Source organism: Macrobrachium nipponense, chromosome 12, assembly GCF_015104395.2.
Source record: "Macrobrachium nipponense isolate FS-2020 chromosome 12, ASM1510439v2, whole genome shotgun sequence".
In the NCBI taxonomy this organism is placed as follows: Eukaryota; Metazoa; Arthropoda; class Malacostraca; order Decapoda; family Palaemonidae; genus Macrobrachium; species Macrobrachium nipponense.
Window position 1 is genome coordinate 71,872,777 of NC_087205.1, and position 18,422 is coordinate 71,891,198.

An 18,422-nucleotide genomic window follows, 5' to 3' on the forward strand; every position below is an offset into this window, starting at 1 on the left:
TTCCTACAGAGTAGTTCTCAGCACAGGCAGGAATTGGTTGTTGGAACTTGATAACAATGTTTTAGCATTTTCTTGTTTGCTGCCAAGTGAGGATGTCTTGTTGTGCCACTTTTGACTTCCTTGTTGGGACTTGTGTTTGTTTCTTATGGAATAGAAACCATTACCTTTTAAGTAAGAGCATCCTGCAGGGAAAGCTGAAGATAGTTGTTTTTGAACTCATTTATGGATGGTTAACTGGTGCTTGTCCGTGGATGAATGGCTAGGAATACGCCCATTACATACAACGCCTGTCCAGCCCACCGAGCACAGTTTTCTTTTCCAGATGTTTGGTTAGCACAGGCATTGTGCTTTTCTGTATCCATTAGAACTATTTGTTGATCTGGAGGAATTGTTTTGCCTTGATTTTTTTATTGTGGAGATAAAACAAGTACGTATTTACAAAGATGAGGTGAGTGGTTGGAGCATTTGCTTAAGAGATGTGTTTGTTGGTTTCCGTCATAGGAGGAGAAGTTTAGTCAAAGGAAGGACAAAAAGTGTATGCCAGTTTTCCTTGTGAAGGATTATTCTCCAGTGATTCCCCCAACCTTTCCAAATCTTTACTTTGCTCCTTCTATTCCTTTTCTCTTACTGTCTTTGGTTACTCCATTTCCTCTGTTTGGGGGGAGGTGGGGATACACAGAGAAGAGGTTGTATCTGAAATATACTCTCCTTGGACAAGAGGTCAGGTACGCATCTGAGTTCTTTCCTGGTGGAGCCTTGATCCAGGTGCCCTGCTATCATCTGACAGATGCTATTAACTGTGAGTCATTGCTTGTTGGTTATTTGTAGAAGATGTGGCCTTCTCTACCACTTAGCTTTGGCTGAGAAAGAGGGTCTTCATGCTACTTGTCTAGTTGCTGCTTCTGTTTCTTTGGTTGTTAAAGTGGTTACTTTGCCTTTGGTGGTAGAGTTCCCTGGTTTGATGATACATTAAGATGTGCTTACCACGACAAAAAGACAAAATTCAAGATTTTCAGAAAAAAATCGTACATGTGGAAAGTACGCCATTTATTTTAGTCTCGTGTTATGAATAAAATTTTACCATATAGGTGAGAGTAATTACAATTATTCCTTAAAGAGGAACCTTGAAGGAATTACTCAGCCTCATCTGTGGTGGACCAAATTGGCATTATCTATCTTTGGGTCAGGCTTATCTTCCATTCTACCACTACTAACAGAAGATGGCCCTGAGGTAATGACTGAACTGCTTCACCAAGTAATTGAAGTTAAGCAATCAGTTGAGGATTTCCCATTCCCTGAGATACTTGTTATCCGAAACTATTCTTACAAAATTGCATTTCAAACAAGGAATGTTAAAAATTCTTGATAATCTTGATAGCTGGGATGGAAAATATCCTGATAGTTTCTTCCCTTTGTTTTCTCCCAAGATTAGCAGACTAGATTTTTAGGCTGGTGTAGTACCTTTGCAGATGAGCACAAGCATAGTAATAGAGTGCTTGTTCCAAAGAGTGGCGTATCTGCAGACTGCAGTAATCACAAGCCAATTTCTGTTTTTCCTGTGATCTCCATAATTGCAGATGAATAAGTCAAAGAAGACCTCTCAGAAGTCCCACAAGACTTTCAATGTGTGACCTTCCTGGGCTTTGAGAAGCAGTGGCATTAGGTGCCCCATGACTGACCCCGACAACCTAAATAGGGCTGGTATGGGTCTTACTGAGTACACTTGATTCCAAATCCCAGTCCTCTCACTTGGATGAGAGATATGCTCTGTGCTCTTCTATGTCTTGCCCAGAGCACTCCTGTTTGAGACAATGCTACCCTTTCATTTGAAGCATTCACATTCCCTAGACCAGTGGTTCCCAAACTTGACCATACCAAGGACCCTCAGATATGAGGAGTCCCAGGTGAGGACCCTAGCCAATCCAAAGTTATCATTACCATACTGGGATACCCAGTACGTACAACATAGTACATTTAATGTTTGCATATTCCTGCACAAAGTAAGGATAAGTAAATATATGAAATTTGAAATTATAGAGAATCAGTGATGTATATTTTTTATTGCATATGTATATATTTTTTTTCTGGAATTGACAAAATATTAAATTTTTTCATTGTGTCGCAGACCTGCAAGCCGCAGGTCTCCGCTTGGTACCTGGATGATCTATTCGCTTGCAGTCATGTTGCTCCTTGTTTGACCTGTGGCTTACCACTGACTCTGGGGTTGTATTCACATAACTGTGTGTGTACCTGTTCACTAAATTCTGGGGGTCATATGAGTTGGTTGACCATAGTTTGGCACTCTTTTCAACATGTGGGTCTTTTATGCGCTGGTGTATTAACCATTGCTGGCTGTACTGATGGTGTGCCATGGTTCCATGAATGGGCACGAGCAAATGGTGTAGGATCCAGAAAATATTATCAGTTTGTCTGCAGCAGGACTATGTGTGTACCAGTTCAAGCTCTGTGCTTTAGGCTGGTAAATGACTCCATGGGTGTTGGTGAGAGAATCCACCCATGCTCTCAACCCACAGCACTCATTTGAATGGTAATTGCTTTTTGCATTATGTAGTCATTAGGTTTCTCTGATGTCATCTGAGGGACAGTTACTTCAGAACAGAGATTCTTTGGTCGCATATCTTGACAACCTGTGGATTCTGAAAACCTGGGAAGTTGGGTCTCATCTTATCTGTCAACCAGCTTGGTTTGGGACATCTTCTACCTCTTTACAAACCTATTTGAGGGAGCTTGTGCTACAACACATTGGGACCTTCCTTGGCTTTGGCTTTTGCTATGACAACTGAAGCAGCACTGATAAGCTTAAATCAATCATCCATCTCGGCTCACTCTGTGAGCAGGGAGATCAGAGATGATCTTGCATGATTGCTGGATGATAAGAGAACTTCTTGCAGTAGTTTTCCCTGATCTCTTCGCCTCTTGGAATGTATCTGATCATAGTCTTATTAGAGGGGGATTGAGGTGCACTCCTGCAAGATTCCAAGACTGATTAGTCACTACATTTTGTTGTTGAGCAGTAACATGTCTGTAGTTACTAGAATCAACAAACAAAGGGGAAAGGGCAGTTTTCCTTTCCAGCCCTGTCAATTTGCAAAGCAGCTGCATGAATGAATAGTTATCCATGCCATTGAAACTGTTTGCCAGATAGGTTCCATGGTGGAGAATGTTTTGGTAAACTAGCAGTCTTTACTTCCTCACGGGGGCTGGCTATTGGAGCTCTCAGTATCACCATTGATTGACCTGTTTGCCTTGCAACAAACAAGGAACTATCAGTGTTTTGATCGCTAATGCCAAAACATGTCGGCCCTGGAGGACACCTCCCAGTCCCCCTTGGATGATCTGGGGTTTCGATTCTGGTAGCTCTTCATTGATCCCATGCTGAGCAGTTTTCCCAGTCTGTTGGTTTCTATTATTATTAGTAAGTATTATTCAGATGTTATATTTTCCAGAGTAATTGTAAACTTACTAGTAATATTTTTGACTGCATGTATTATCAGCTTTTTCATTAACATTTTATTTCAGTTCATAACATTACTATGCCACTGAATGTTTTCCTTTTCCCATCATATAAGTACTGGAGGGTGATTTGTTCAAATAATATGTGTCCAATCCATCTAGCAATGTAGTTTTTAAAATTCATGGGTGCAAAATAAGGCATGGTAGTGATTTTCATTTCCTCGTAAATACAGTAGTGTCTCTGTTTTTCAGATATTCAAGATATGGAAAATGTGAATGGCGTATCAAGCACTAGTAGTATTTCTCCAGAGCCACGCTCAAAGGCTCCATTAGCAAAGGGGCTTCGGAATTTTCGAATGGATAAGGAGTCTGCTACCAAGGGCCAGCGTAAGTAATTTTTTGTTTAGTTTTTATTAAATACTGTTATTTAAACGTTGTGAATATTCTGCAGTATGCAATTAGTCCTTATAGAGTAAGTAGCCATCTAGATAAATGGAAATTAAGTTTATTTTGGTTGGAATTTGGCAAGGAAAGAATTGTAAATCACTTGTAAATCACATGGTAACTTAAAGGTTTTTATGCCATTTTTTCCATGCATGGTTTTTTTTTTTCTATGAGTCTGGGAATTGTTATGGCTGCTTCCAATTTTGTTGCATAAGACCACCCCATTTTCATCCTTGGCCAGTTTTATATGGCATTAATCTTGGGTGTTCTTGTCCCTTGACTTTGCAATTCTGTGAATTTTTCTCTCCCCTCATGTGTTTCCAGCTCTTCATGCATTTCATCTAATGCTTTTGCCTTTTCTTATGCAACTGCCTTCTTACTTATTTCACCTGCTCTTTCACCTCACAATTCCCCAACAAAGATTTCCTTCCTTATCATTAGGAGGTTTCTTTCCAGATGTCTTTCCCAACACCTCTTCATCCACTCTATCACTTCACTGCTATGATTCCTTCATTCTTGCATTACCTCTAGCATCTAACTTCCCTAACACTCTCCTTAACTCCTGTCTTGCTTCTTCCTCTTTTGGCACCTTCCACTGTTTTGTTTTTGGCCGGACAAGTGCACGGCTACCTTTTGCTATACTCCTTATTTCAAAGTCCTTTACCACCATCATTTGCTGTGCTTCCATGTAGTCACCATGCACAACTTTACATTTTACATAAGTGACTTACCAAGCAATCATATAACTGAAAGCTTCCTACCACAGCAGTCCAAAATTCAAATTTCAGTGGCGCTACCATCGCTAGTATATAGGTGAACAGGACCTGCTCACTTTTGGGCACCAGGTACAGTAGCAGTGAGCTATCAATTTGTTTCTGTTTGCTTCCGACTAACATTGGTGGTTTTTATGCCACTCCTCTTCATCATTTTTTGCTGTTTTCCAGTATTCCTTTGGTAAAGTATTCATTTTGGTGGCTTTTTGTCGGTTAATCTTATTAACCCTTAAACGCCGACTGGACGTATTTTACGTCGACATTTTTTGTTTCTCGGGTGCCGACTGGACGTATTTTACGTCGACATACAAAAGTTTTTTTTTAAATTCGCGGAAAAATACTTTTAGGCCTACCAACCAAAATCTCTTGAATCACGCGCCTTGGGGGATGCTGGGAGTTCACGGATCAAGGTGTTGTTTTGTTTACAATCTTTACGCAGGCGCGCAAGCGCGAATTTCTTTCTTGCCGCACTAAAAAGTATCTGACACATCTCGGAAATTATTTCGTCACTTTGACATAATTTTTGTACCATTTTAAATTAGCCGTTACATGGAGTATTATATATGAAAATGTGCACATTTTTATGAAGAATACAACAAAAAAAATACTCATGATTGTAGCTTTTCATCCAATCAACTTACCTGTCAGATATATACATAGCTAAGACTCCGTCGTCCCCGACAGAAATTCAAATTTCGCGGCACACGCTGCAGGTAGGTCAGGTGATCTACCGTCCTGCCCCTGGTGGCAGGATTAGGAACCATTCCTGTTTTCTATCATATTTTTTCTGTCGCTTGGAATGTAAACAACGTTTGCAGTTCCTCCTGACTTGATTTTTGGATTTCATCGCCATCGATCTTCTGGGCTATCTTTTGCGGGAAGTACTGGATCTTTGGTTCGGCATACGCATATTAATTTGTTTTGATAACTTTGGCTTCGAAAATTTCGAAGAATTGTTTACGTGTAACTACCGAACTTTTTCGGTAGACAATCACATAGTTTGCAAGAAGGAAAATTTTAATTATTTTATTCCATAATAAAAACGTGTAGTAAAATGTTAGAAATTGATTGAAAGCTAACTTCCTTATTACAGAACGATGTAAGGAAAGAATAGTTACGCTTCCTTTAGAAGTTTATATAGCTCTCGTACTAACGAGCAGTTAGAGCATTAACATTACTAGTAGTGTGGTATCCTCATCTCCTTCTTACTTCACAGAATCTTCAAATTCGATATTGCAATTTAAAGACAAAGGAATGTAGCTCAAAATACGAGCTATTGAAAGGTAAGAAGTGTTTGTACTGTTAGTGCAGTGGAGGGTGCGTTCTGTTCGGCTCTGTTTCGCTCCCAGGCCCTAGACCTCTTCCAAGCTCACATACCCAGAGATGGAGAAGGAAAGTCGAAAGCCTTACGGAGGTTATGGAGAATCCCCACCGATCAGGCGTCCCCTCGGCAGGATCTGTAGAACTCCCAGACTGCCAAGTTCGCCATTGGAAAGGCGTCCTAATTAGTAGGGGGGTGCGTTTCGATCGGCTCTGTCTCGCTCTCAGTGGCCTAGACCTCTTCCAAACTCACAAGCCCAGAGGAGAAGGAAAGTCGAAAGCCTTACGGAGGTTGTATGGAGAATCCCCACCGATCGGGCGTTCCCTCGGCAGGATCTGTAAAACGTCCCCAGACTGCCAGGGATAGCCATTGCAAAGGCAGCCTTTAAAAAAGTGCGTCTGTTCTTCCGTTTCTTCTTCATCTTACATCCGAAAAGACGAAGAATGTACATGTTAGAAGTTCGGACGATCTGGCTCGTTCTCTGAATAAGAGAACACTGACTCACTGAGCGAGAGGCTGAGAGCCAGCCAGCAAGCTAGCGCGAGCCACGTTCCGGGCAACCGCCATACACGCCAGCAGCGACCGCGTTCCAACAGACTAGCGCGGAGCCGCGTTCCAAGCAGCAGCAGCGAGCCGCGTTCCAACAGACTACGCGCGAGCCGCGTTCCAACAGACTAGCGCGAGCCTCGTTCATACAGATAAACGCGAGCCGCGTTCCAGCAACTGAGTGCGAGCCGCGTTCCAGAACTTTTTCTTGGCGCAAGGCGCCTTCAAAGAGAAAACAGACGGCTTAACTAAGGAGCCTTATAGTAGAATGGCAATAAGAAAAGGATGCTTCCATGAACGTTTTCTGGCAAGAGGCTCGTATAAACAAGACTAGAGGCGCTTGGATCTATTAGGGCGCAACGGACCTTCCACGCAAGCGGAACGTTCCAGGAGCGAGTCTCCTTTCTAGCGTGCGGAACATTCCAGGCGCGCGGAACTATCCAGACGCTAGGCGCTAGGCGCAAGGATCCAGACTCCAGGCGTCAGAAGATTTCAAAAATCTTCATTAGAGAGAGAGGTCAGTCGCGAGACTCCTCTTTGAATTTTTAACTTGAACAACTTCCCCTGGCAAATGTGCAAGATGTCGCACAGGCGGCCGTTGCTTTTGTCAGAAGGATTCTGATACTAAGAGAAGAGAAGCCCCTTTTCATTATTCAGAAGACTCCTTTGTTATTAGGCAGTTCCTCTCAATGCGGACTCTCTCCTTCATCCATGCTCTTCCCTCGTTTTGAGGAGGCAAGAGCTTTGGGAGTTTTTCTTAATAAGATCTCATCGATGTTTGGGTATGATGGCGGATAGAAAATATCTACTTCCTTCCAGTAAACCCTAGTGATGAACAGGAATTCTGTCTCTTCCGCGATTTATGAAGAAATCACGAAGATTTAAAGAGTTCCTTGATTAACTTCGTTCCTTAAGGATATATATATGTGTATATATATATATATATATATATATATACATATATATATATATATATATATATATATATATATATATATATATATATATATATATATATATACTCTTTCTATCGTTCTATTAACAAAAAGAACGAAGATAGTAGAAGGTAGTAGAGTTTCTGCTGTATGAGAATACGATAACGGTCAATTCATAAACACATACCGTAGTTACTTCTTTTCTGTGCAATCAATTAACAAGTATCCTTCTCCGTCTTTTCCTAGAAAGGGACTACGCTTAAAGGGATTGTTAAGACTACACCTACTTAGCTTCTAGATTTATCAAAGTCTTGTTTCGCTTAAATATGCTTTAATAAGAACTTCCTGAAGTTCGTATAATTTTATTAATTAAATTCCTTTATTAATTGGAGTAGCTGGCAACTCTGGAAGAGTAAGCGGGGACTGCTTTCGCTGAGAGCCTGAGACCAACGCCATACGCCTATGCCAGTTACTGTCAGTACCATGTAGGTGTCAGTCATGAGCGGTCGGGCGAATCTCTCTCTCCTGCGGGATGGAATCTCTTTCCGTATCTCTCCCCAATAGCAATCGCGGTCTTAACCTCGGATTGAGGGGATAGTTAAGCTAACATAAATAAATATTGTATGCCTTTTGCTAAGAAGCTGTCAATAAGAGAGATAGTACAACCTTTCAATGCGGTTTACCGTAGGTAACATTATTAAAGGATTCTATCCGCAGCAGAACATTATTATTTGTTTAATGCTCTCAGGCTTACAAAAGCATAGCTATTAGAGTACCTGCTCAAGAAGATGGATGGGTCGGATGGGAACATTCTCTTTGGGGCAGAACTTGTTTCCCTGAATGGACTATACTACGTATATAAAGTTTTTTCCTACTAAGAACGGAATAACATGTGAAAGGATGTCGGGTACCCATAAAGGCACAGTGTTCTGGCACATAACATAAAAAGAATTAGAAGAAAGCGCCAGTCTGGCGCAAACGCGACAGAAGTACCAACCTGGCGCAATGCTCCAGAAAGCGCCAGCCCTGGCGCAAAATTTGCGCTAGAAGCGCCAGCCTGGCGCAGTGAGCCAAGAGCACATCCAAGATTTTCTCGTTTTAGCGAGTTATTAACCTAGGAGTTCCAGTAGACTCTCGGACACCAAGCTCGGTAACGGCAAGATTCGTTCCTGATTTCGTTACCCATTTAATCACTTAGGGCCAGTTCCACGACACTCTCATATCGCATAGAGCATCGAGAATCTCTTTTTTTCGCTCCTATTCGCGTTAACAAAGAGTCCTTCTCGATCGACGATAATAACTGTTAACAGTTTTTAACATTTATTGGAAAGAGTTTGTGAGAAGACGAACAGGCTTCCTATAGACTGCTTCCTTTTCCTACTTCTCCCCCGATTGAAGATGACGTGGGAAAAGCTTCAAGGAAGATTATCTTGCCAGTACAAGAGCAACTGGCCTCTTGGTGGGAGTGTTAGCGCCGCGTAGGAAGGACGTTGCGCTTCCAATCAAGAAGTCTCGTCCTCCCCTCTCCCCTGCGAAGCGAGAGGCGTCATGCAGACGTGAAGCTTCCAAACATATCGCAGAGGCTTCGGTTTCGAGAGCGAGATCGGGAGAATCTTACGGAAGACACGTAACGACCAGAGAGACGTGAGACGTCGTCAAGACATGAATAGTCATTTAAAGCTGCTTTTAGACGCGAGGCTCCAACCAAAATTTTGGCGCCAGTTAGGACGCCTTTTGAGAGCGAAGCGTCTTCCGGCGCGAGGCGTCATCCAGACGTCAGCAGCCACACAAACGGGAGGCGTCAGCCCAGGACGCTTGGCTGACTAGAAGGCGTCATCCAAGCGGGAAGCGTCTCCATTTATGGAGAGAAGCCTGGGCTGTTGGCGCCTTCCAGGACTATTAAAGCGGGGAAGAGGAAAGGAAGGATCATCATTCCCTTAGCCCCTCTCCTATTAGGAGTTTGTCTCCTCCAGAGGAAAGACGTACTGAATTAGCAGCGGAGACTCATCTAGACCCCGAGTTAGAAGTAAACTCGGAGGAGGAGTATCAAGGAAGAGAAGGACTGTCGAACTATAATGTTTTGACAGCCTTGCTTCTAGAGGAGTATGGAGACGACTTGACTCCTGCCTCTCCTTCTTTCTCCGCGCTCTCTTTTCCCTCGAGTGCAAAGACGAAGAATCTTCGTTTTTTCTTAGAATGAAGCCGCCATTTCGATGAAAGAGGGCTCTTCAGTCTTTAGACTCTTGGATGAAGTTGAAGAAGGAGTTAGTTAGAACGGTCTTCTGCATGCCTCCAGCGAGACTAGCTGGTAAAAGAGGCATTTGATATCAGACGGGAGAGAATATGGGTATTTCTCTTCCGTCTACGTCAGAAGCGGACTTTTCGACCTTAGTTGACGCTTCACGTAGACAAGGTTTGAACTCTGCCCGTATAACTTTGGGCATTTCAGAACTGGACCATCTCCTCAAGGGACTCTTTCAGGTATTGGAAGTTTTCAACTTCTTAGATTGGTCCCTTGGGGTGATGTCCAGAAAGCCCATGATTCTGAAGGACTCGAACCAGAAGTCCTTCTGTGTATTTTGTCTTGTATAGACAAAGCGGTTCAGGATGGCTCGGTTGAGATCTCCTCTTTGTTTGGAGCAGGTCTTCTTAAAAAGAGGACAGTATATAGTGTCTTTTTAACCAAAAGCGGTCTCCCACGCTCAGAGGCAGCCGCTTCTGTACTCGCCTTTGTCTGACTTTTTGTTCCCTTCTCAGTAGTGAAGGACATTTCTCGTTCATCAACTGAGAAGGCGACTCAAGACCTTTTGACACAGTCATTAAGGAAGAAGGAAACCTGCAGACAGCCCCAAGAAACACGGTCATTGTCTGATGAGGAGAAAGACCGGGCCTACAACCTGACACAGGGATGTGCTAGATGCGAACATATAGGGACAGATAAGAGTGTCCGATGTGGACATTGCCAGACATCGAGACTCTACCAAGCTCGAAGCTCCGGCAAGTGGGGGAGGAGCCTACCACCCAGCGCCGAGGCGCCAGGCAGGCAGCTAAGGTACCAGCCAGGCGGCGGAAGCTCCAGGCAGGGAGCAAGGCGGCCCACCAACCACCCGGGGGCGCGAGACGCCAGCCAGGCGAGAAGCTCCAGGCAGGCGCAAGGCGCCAGGCAGGCACAAAGCGCCAACCTGGCGCGAGACGCCAGCCAGGCGCGAGGCGCCAGGCAGGCACAAAAGCGCCAACCTGGCGCGAGACGCCAGCCAGGCGCGAGGTGCCAGCCAGCCGCGAAGCTCCAGGCAGGCGCAGAAGGCGCCACTCCAACCAGGAGCTAGGACGCCAGCCAGGCGCAAGGCGCCAGCCAGGTGCGAAGCTCCAGGCAGGCGCGAGGCGCCAGGCAACCAACCAAAGGAGCTATGACCGGCCGCCATGGGCCAAGGGCCAAGCCAGGTGCGAAGCTCCAGGCCAGGCCAGCGGAGGCCGGCAGGGCGCCAAGCACAAAGCGCCAGCCAGGCGCGAGCAGCCAGGCTCTAGGCGCGAATCTCCAGCTAAGACGCGAAGCGTCATCCAGATGCGAGGCGCCATCAAGCGAAAGGTACCAGACAAGCGCTAGGCGCCAACCAAGAGCGAAGCACCGCCAGGCGCGAGGTTCCTGCCAGGCTTCAGGCTTCAGTCGGGTGAGATCCATTTCAAGAAAGCCCTGGTCTTCTTTGAAACATGGAGATCTCCTAAGCACTTCATTAGTGACTTGATTCCTTCAAACAGCTGGGAATTAAAAGCGCAGGAAGTGCGCGCTTTTGCAAATTCTTGTTCTTTACATAACAATATCATATAAGACATATTAGCTGTGTTGTACGGTAGAGGCAACTCTGTGTTGACTTCTCATTACACAAAGGATGTCAAGTTAACCTACGAGAGATCCTTCTCTTTTGGTTTATACGTTTCTGCGGATACTTTACTGGGATAAGGACCGACACTGATCCTTAACTTTGAGTTAAAGTTTTTTAACTTAGTGAATTATTGGGGTTTTTGAAAGGAGTGTGGGGATAACTCTTTCCAATTTGAGCGCGAACCCTCGTGTTGGATCATGGTGATCGGGATCGGTGTTGCGCTCCTTCATAAGGTGTATTGTCATATAAGTGGATCAGCACCCATTGACAAAGTCCTTTCAGGCTCTGCCGAGTAAGTGGATAAGACCCCTTCGGCAGACCCACAAGAACTCTTGGCCATAGATCACATATCTCGCTAAAGTTTCTTGAGGTGATGCAGACTACTGGGCAAACACCCACCCGAAGTCTACCACCTATCAGGTAGGAACCAAGGTTTTTATTTATACCTACAACATATGTTGTTTACCTGTCTATTCCATATAGTAGCTGTCTCTTACCCTCCACCGAAGGGTGCCAAATCAGCTTATGTATAAGATCTGACAGGTAAGTTGATTGTATGAAAATGATATTGTTATGATACAATAAAGTTTTCATACATACTTACCTGGCAGATATATACGATTAGGGCACACCCAGCCTCCCCGCAAGGACAGGTGGGGAAGAGAAAAACAAAAAATATGATAGAAAACAGGAATGGTTACTAATCCTGCACCCAGGGCAGGACGGTAGATCACCTGACCTACCTGCAGCGTGTGCCGCGAAATTTGAATTTCTGTCGGGGACGACGGAGTCTTAGCTATGTATATATCTGCCAGGTAAGTATGTATGAAACTTTATTGTATCATAACAATATCATTTTATCAGTTTTGAGATATTTTCATATAAATAACGATAAGTGCCAAAATTTCAACCTTCGGTCAACTTTGACTCTATCGAAATGGTCGAAAACGAATTGTAAAGCTAAAACTCTAATATTTTAGTAATATTCAATCATTTAACTTAATTTTGCAACTAATTGGAAGTCTCTAGCACAATATTTTGATTTATGGTGAATTTATGAAAAAAAGTTTTCCTTACCTCCTCGCGGCAACTCTTCCGAAAAAATCATACATGCGATTGTGGTAATGCTTGCACCATTTTAAATTAGCCGTTACATAAAGTTTTATATATGAAAATGTGCGCAATTTCATGCACAATACAACTAAAAACAACCCATGGTTGTAGCTTTTATCAGTTTCGAAATATTTTCATATTAAAAATGATAAGTGACAAATTTTCAACCTTCGGTCAACTTTGACTCTACTGAAATGGTCGAAAAACGCAATTGTAAGCTAAAACCGCTTATATAGTAATATTCAAGCATTTACCTTCAGTTTGCAACAAATTGGAAGTCTCTAGCACAATATTTCGATTTATGGTGAATTTATGAAAAAAAATAACATTTTCTTTACGTCCGCGCGGTAACTCTTCCGAAAAAATCATACGTGCGATTGTGGTAATGTTTGCACCATTTAAATAGCCGTTACTAAAGTTTTCTATATGAAAATGTGTGCAATTTCATGTAGAATACAACAATAAATAATTGAAGGTTGTAGCTTTTCTCATTTTTGAAATATTTTTATATAAATCACGATAAATAGAAAAAAAACCACGTTCGGTCAACTTTGACTCTACCGAAATGGTCGAAAAAACGCCAATTGTAGGCTAAACTCTTACAGTCTAGTAATATTCAGTCATTTATCTTCATCTTGAAACAAATTCGAAGTCTCTAGCACAATATTTAGATTTATGGTAAATTTTAAAAAAAATCTTTCCTTCCCTCCGCTAGCGGATTCTCCGCCACAAATCTCCGAAATGCGTACGTTCCATTCTCGGAATATTTGCTCCGTTTCATATTAGGCATTTCATAGAGTTTTATATATGAAAATGTGCGCAATTTCATGTAGAATAAAACAAAAAATATTTGAAGGTTGTAGCTTTTCTTATTTCTGAAATAATTGCATATAAAAAAAAATATATATAAAAAATTCGACATTCGGTCAACTTTACCTAGTCAGATATGGTCGAAAACTGCATTTGTAAGCTAATATTCTTACAGTATAGTAATATTCAATCATTTGTCTTCATTTTGAAAGAAATTGGAAGTCTCTAGGACAATATTTAGATTTATGGTGAATTTTTGAAAAAAATATTTGTTTACGTCCGTGCGTTACGAATTTATGCATTATTTTGTGATAATATTTTCTCCGTGTTGCTTTTATTTTTTTATGATGTGTTATATACCAAAATGATTGCAATTTAGTGTACATTACAACGAAAAAAGAAGTAACTCGTTACCTTTAACCGTTTCGCGCACAGCGCGATTTGAATACAATTATATATGAAATTTCGTTTTTGCGCTATCATATATCGCATTATTTATATATGATAATGATAATTTTTTTCATTTCTGATGGTTGCATACTAAACTTCAGCCAATTACAAAAAAGGAGCCAAAAATAAACTCTTAATCTTGAAAACTAAGCGCGCTGTGATTTTTTGAAAAAAATATTTTTTCCGCTACCGCACTCACTCTGAAACACCTCCGGCACACGGGAAACATTTTTTTTTTTTACCGCTTCGGCGTTTAAGGGTTAACTAAGATTAATTTTGTTGCTTTTTTGATGCAATGTCTGACTCTAGTAATTCAGGTATTCAATATTGTACCAGAGGTTGCAAGACTAGGTTAGCTAAGATCAATCATGACTTACTAAATGTGTCAAGTGTAGAGGCCAAGAGTGTAACAGAGAGACTACTTTCTTAGATTGTCATGATTGGGATGACCAGCGGTGGAAAATCTTGAAATCTCATACCGAAAAGTTGGATAGGGATAGAAGGAGGATGGCGGCCCTTAGAGCTGAGAATAGGGCGTGCTTAGAGGCTATTCCTTTGTCTGTTGAGGCAGTGTAGTGCTATTCCTTCCTCTCTTATTCCTGTTGTTTCTCCCATTATTAGCCCTCCTACTTTGTTACCACACACTCCATTACCAGGTTCCCATGCTTTCAATCTTCACACCATAGCCAGCCTCAAATCTAGGTTTGACAAGAATTTGATTTTGTAGCTAAGTCTGTGATGGAATTAGGATTGTCTTTCAGAGTTTGTGGAAAAATCAACAAGGGGTAGTGCAGTGCAAAGTGTCGAGTATTGTGCTTGAGGAGGTGTCTGTCCATCCCACCAGTGCTCCTAGACAAAGGTCACTGTATTGCTCCCCCGCACCAGGGAGAAGACATTCTGGAGGTCAAAGGGAAGGGGGTGAGGTTTGCCCATGGGCAGTTGCCCCCCTTGTCAAGCCTGTTGTATGATCCCAGAGCACCACTGGAAAGATGTCTCAGTTACTGGTGTGCGTTTGTCTTTGAACTCAGAAGTCTTATCCCGACAAGAAGCGCCAGCAGCCATCTAGTTGCCTCATGAACCTCCGAAGAAGTGCTCTATGCTTGTGGACAGCTCCCCTCTTCCTGTCAAGAAGTATAAGGAGGTTAGTGCGAGTCCGCAACCTTCTTGCAGCTTTACTGTTGCTCCTCCAGCTGCGTCGTCAGCGCTTCCTGGTCATTCTTTGTGGACAACCCAGAGTCTCTTGGGTCTTTCGAGCTCCCTGTGATGGCTCCTGAGTGCTCGGTCAGTCACATGCGACCTGTCACTCCCGAGCTTCAGTCTACTCTCAGGCACTTGGTGCCAGGTGCGGCGCCACAGTCCCCTTCTCTTGCCACTTGGTGCCAAAAGTTGGTCCCATGGTGCCAAAGGTGGGGTGGGGCACCAGACTAGAGTCTTCTGGTGACAAGTTTTGGTCTCTCACTGCCACCCTCTCCTCTCGCCCATATGTCTGTGCAGGAAGATACAGCTTTAGCACCGATTTGTCAACAGCTTGATGACTTGATGGGATTCTTGAAGAAGAAGTCTAGTGTTCCGAGGAGTGTGGATGCTTATTTGTCATCTGTCTTGTTCAATGAGGAAGAAGCAGATCATGACTTGGCACCTTCTTCAGCTTATTCTAGCTTGCTGAAGTATTTCTTGGCCAACTCCTGAACTTCTTTGAACTTGCCCTGCCGAATTTGCCAGCTTTAACCTTTCTTATCAGGAAAAGGACTCTAAAGTCTGCCTTGATTGATGAAGGTTATAGGACAATTGTCTGCTGCATTTTTACTCCCCAGTTCTAGGTCCTCTAGCTTGGGCAACAGATGCAAAGTTACTGGATTAGATGGGACTGGATGTCTATACATTTCCGGCCTTCTGACTTATCAGGGAAGTACTCATGTTCTCTCATCAGAATGTTTCAATGACTTTAGTGACACCATTCTGGCCCAGGAAGGAATAGTTCTGTGACCTACATCTTCTAGTGGACTTCCCCAGGATACTTCCTCAGACTGTCGCTTCTCAAACAACCCAACCCCACTTCTTCAGGTTCCATCAAGGGTTGTCTGCTCTGGCCCTGACAGGATTCAGACTCAGGGTGAAAGGGTTTTCGCGACAGGATGCAGAAGCTATTACTAGATGCAGGTGAGCTTCTTCTAGCAAGCTCTATCAACCCAAGTGGATAATTTTCAGATGGTGCAGCCAAAATCACGTTTCTACTTCAGAAACGTCTGTAAGCCAAATAGCAGCTGTTTTACTTTTTCTCAGAAATACGAGGAAGTTACCCTTTGCTACAATTGTGGGTGACAGATCTATGCTTAGCTCAGTGTTTAAGCATAGAGGTCTAGATCTGTTCTCTAATCAAGACTTCAGTGACCTAATTTGACCCTTTGAAACATTTAAGTTAGAGAAGTCTAAGGTAGTCTCCTGGAATCCAGACGTGGTTTTAAAGTGGTTATTGAGCTCCATGTTGAACCTGTATGGTCTGCCTCACTCAAGAACCTCACCAAGAAGACTTGTTTTAGTAACGTTAACCATGGCTAAACGCATTGGCGAAATCCAAGTGATGGACTAGAACGTTGGGTTTGCACAAGGAGATGCAGTATGCTCTCTCCATGGGTTTCCTCCCCCTGCACGTTTGTTATTAAGAACTTAACCCTTAAACGCCGAGCCGGTATTTCCGAAAGTGTCTCCCATATGCCGGCGGCGTTTGCGAGTGAGCACCGAAGCAGAAAAAAAAGTGTTTTTTTTTTTAAATCACAGCACACTTAATTTTCAAGATAAGAGTTAATTTTTGGCTCCTTTTTTTGTCATTGCCTGAAGTTAAGTATGCAACCATCAGAATGAAAAAAATATTATATATAAATATTGGAATATATGACAGCGCAAAAAAAAGATTTCATATATAATTGTATACAAATTGCGCTGTGAGCAAAACGGTTAAAGCTAATGAGTTAATAATTTTTTTGTTGTATTGTACACTAAATTGTGATGATTTTGGTATATAACAAATTGTAAAACGATCAAAGCAACATAGAGAAAATATTATCACAATATGATGCATGAATTCGTAACGCGCAGACGTAAAAAAAAAGTTTTCAAAAATTCACTATAAATCTAAATATTGTGCTAGAGACTTCCCGTTTGTTGCAAAATGAAGGTAATTGATTGAATATTACTAGACTGTAAGTGTTGTAGCTCACAATTGCAGTTTTATACATTCAACTTCCCTGTCAGATATATACTTAGCTATAGACTCCGTCGTCCCCGACAGAAATTCAAATTTCGCGGCACACGCTACAGGTAGGTCAGGTGATCTACCGCCCTGCCCTGGGTGGCAGGACTAGGAACCATTCCCGTTTTCTAATCAGATTTCCTCTGTCGCCGGTACCATCAACATTGTTGTTGGTTCCTCTTGACTGGATTTTCTTTTTTCATCGACAATTGATCTTCTTGACTGACTTTTGGTGAGGTATCTGGATTGTTGGATTGGCATACGCTTTTGTGGATTGTTTTTGTGGACTTGCTTTGGATTTTTCTTATAATGTCTGATGCCGGAATGGTGATGAGATTTTGTGTGAATGTAGGCTGTAAGGTGAGGTTGCCGAAAGCTTCGGTCGATCCTCACACTGTATGTAAGGGTTGCAGAGAGTATGAATGTTCTTTTGATAACACCTGTAAGGAATGCGAGAGTTTGAGTGAGAAAGAGTGGAAGATTCTAACTTCTTTTTTGAAGAAGTTAGAGAAAGAGAAAATGAGGAAAGCTTCCTCCAGAAGTATGAGTGGATCTAGATCTAACAAACTAGTTCCTAGTTTGGGAACTTCTTCCCCTCTTGTAAGAATTGCTACTTCTCCTTCTTTTTCAGCCTCTTCACCTATTGCAGATCCTGCAGATTCGGCAATGGAACTAGCGGATCTAAAAGCTGCCTTTAAAATCATGGAAAGTAAGATGGCTGCTTTGCAAGGTAAGATGAGTGATGTAGTGAATTATACAGTGGACAGTGATTTGAGTGTCCCTAGTGTAGTGGAGGGGGCGTCTGGTCGGCTCCGCAACGCTCCCAGGTCTAGACCTCTTCCAAGCTCAGAGGAGAAGGAATGTCGAAAACGGTATGGAGGTTGTGGAGATTCCCCACTGATCAGGCGTCCCTTCGGCAGGTTCTGTTACACCCCAGACTGCCAGGGATCGCTATTGTAAAAGCGTCCTGCGTGAGTGTTTCTCATCGTCTGAATCTTCGTCTCCTAGACGCGGTTGGAGGGATTCTGATCGCTCGCGACCATTGAAGAGGAGTTGGAAAGCACCAGCTCTTGACTCGAGCCCGGAACGCTTCCCAGGGGAGTCTCCTTCGGATATCAAGAGGACAAGAGAGCCTTCTTGTCTCCCGTGGCTGTCGTGGAGCCGCTAGATACTTCCACTGCTCCTTTCCCCTCCTCCCGAGGAGGATAAGGAGGCAGCTACTACGAGGATCCTCCTCGCCATGCAGGAGCAGATCTCTTCGTTAGTGGGAGTGCTCGCAAAGGATCCTCCTCGTAGGAAGGATACTTCCCTTCCGATCAAGAAGTCCTCTCGACGTTTAGAGGTTCCTCCCTCCAAATTAGTTTCTTCATGTTATGTCAAGAAAATTGAAGGTGTGTCTGAATGTCCTCCTTCTATGAGAACGTT

At 42.9% G+C, this 18,422-nt stretch overlaps 1 protein-coding gene across 2 annotated transcripts in view; it reads left to right on the forward strand.

Moving 5' to 3' along the window:
* Window positions 1-3,728: 3,728 nt before the first annotated feature.
* The window catches only part of LOC135224599 (SWI/SNF-related matrix-associated actin-dependent regulator of chromatin subfamily A containing DEAD/H box 1 homolog), a 221,348-nt gene continuing 206,654 nt past the window's right edge, over window positions 3,729-18,422 (forward strand). For both annotated transcript variants that reach the window (XM_064263757.1, XM_064263758.1), the window contains exon 1: window positions 3,729-3,861. In XM_064263757.1, the coding sequence (XP_064119827.1) occupies window positions 3,738-3,861 (124 nt within the window). In that variant the 5' untranslated portion in view covers window positions 3,729-3,737. The remainder of the gene's footprint in view (window positions 3,862-18,422) is intronic.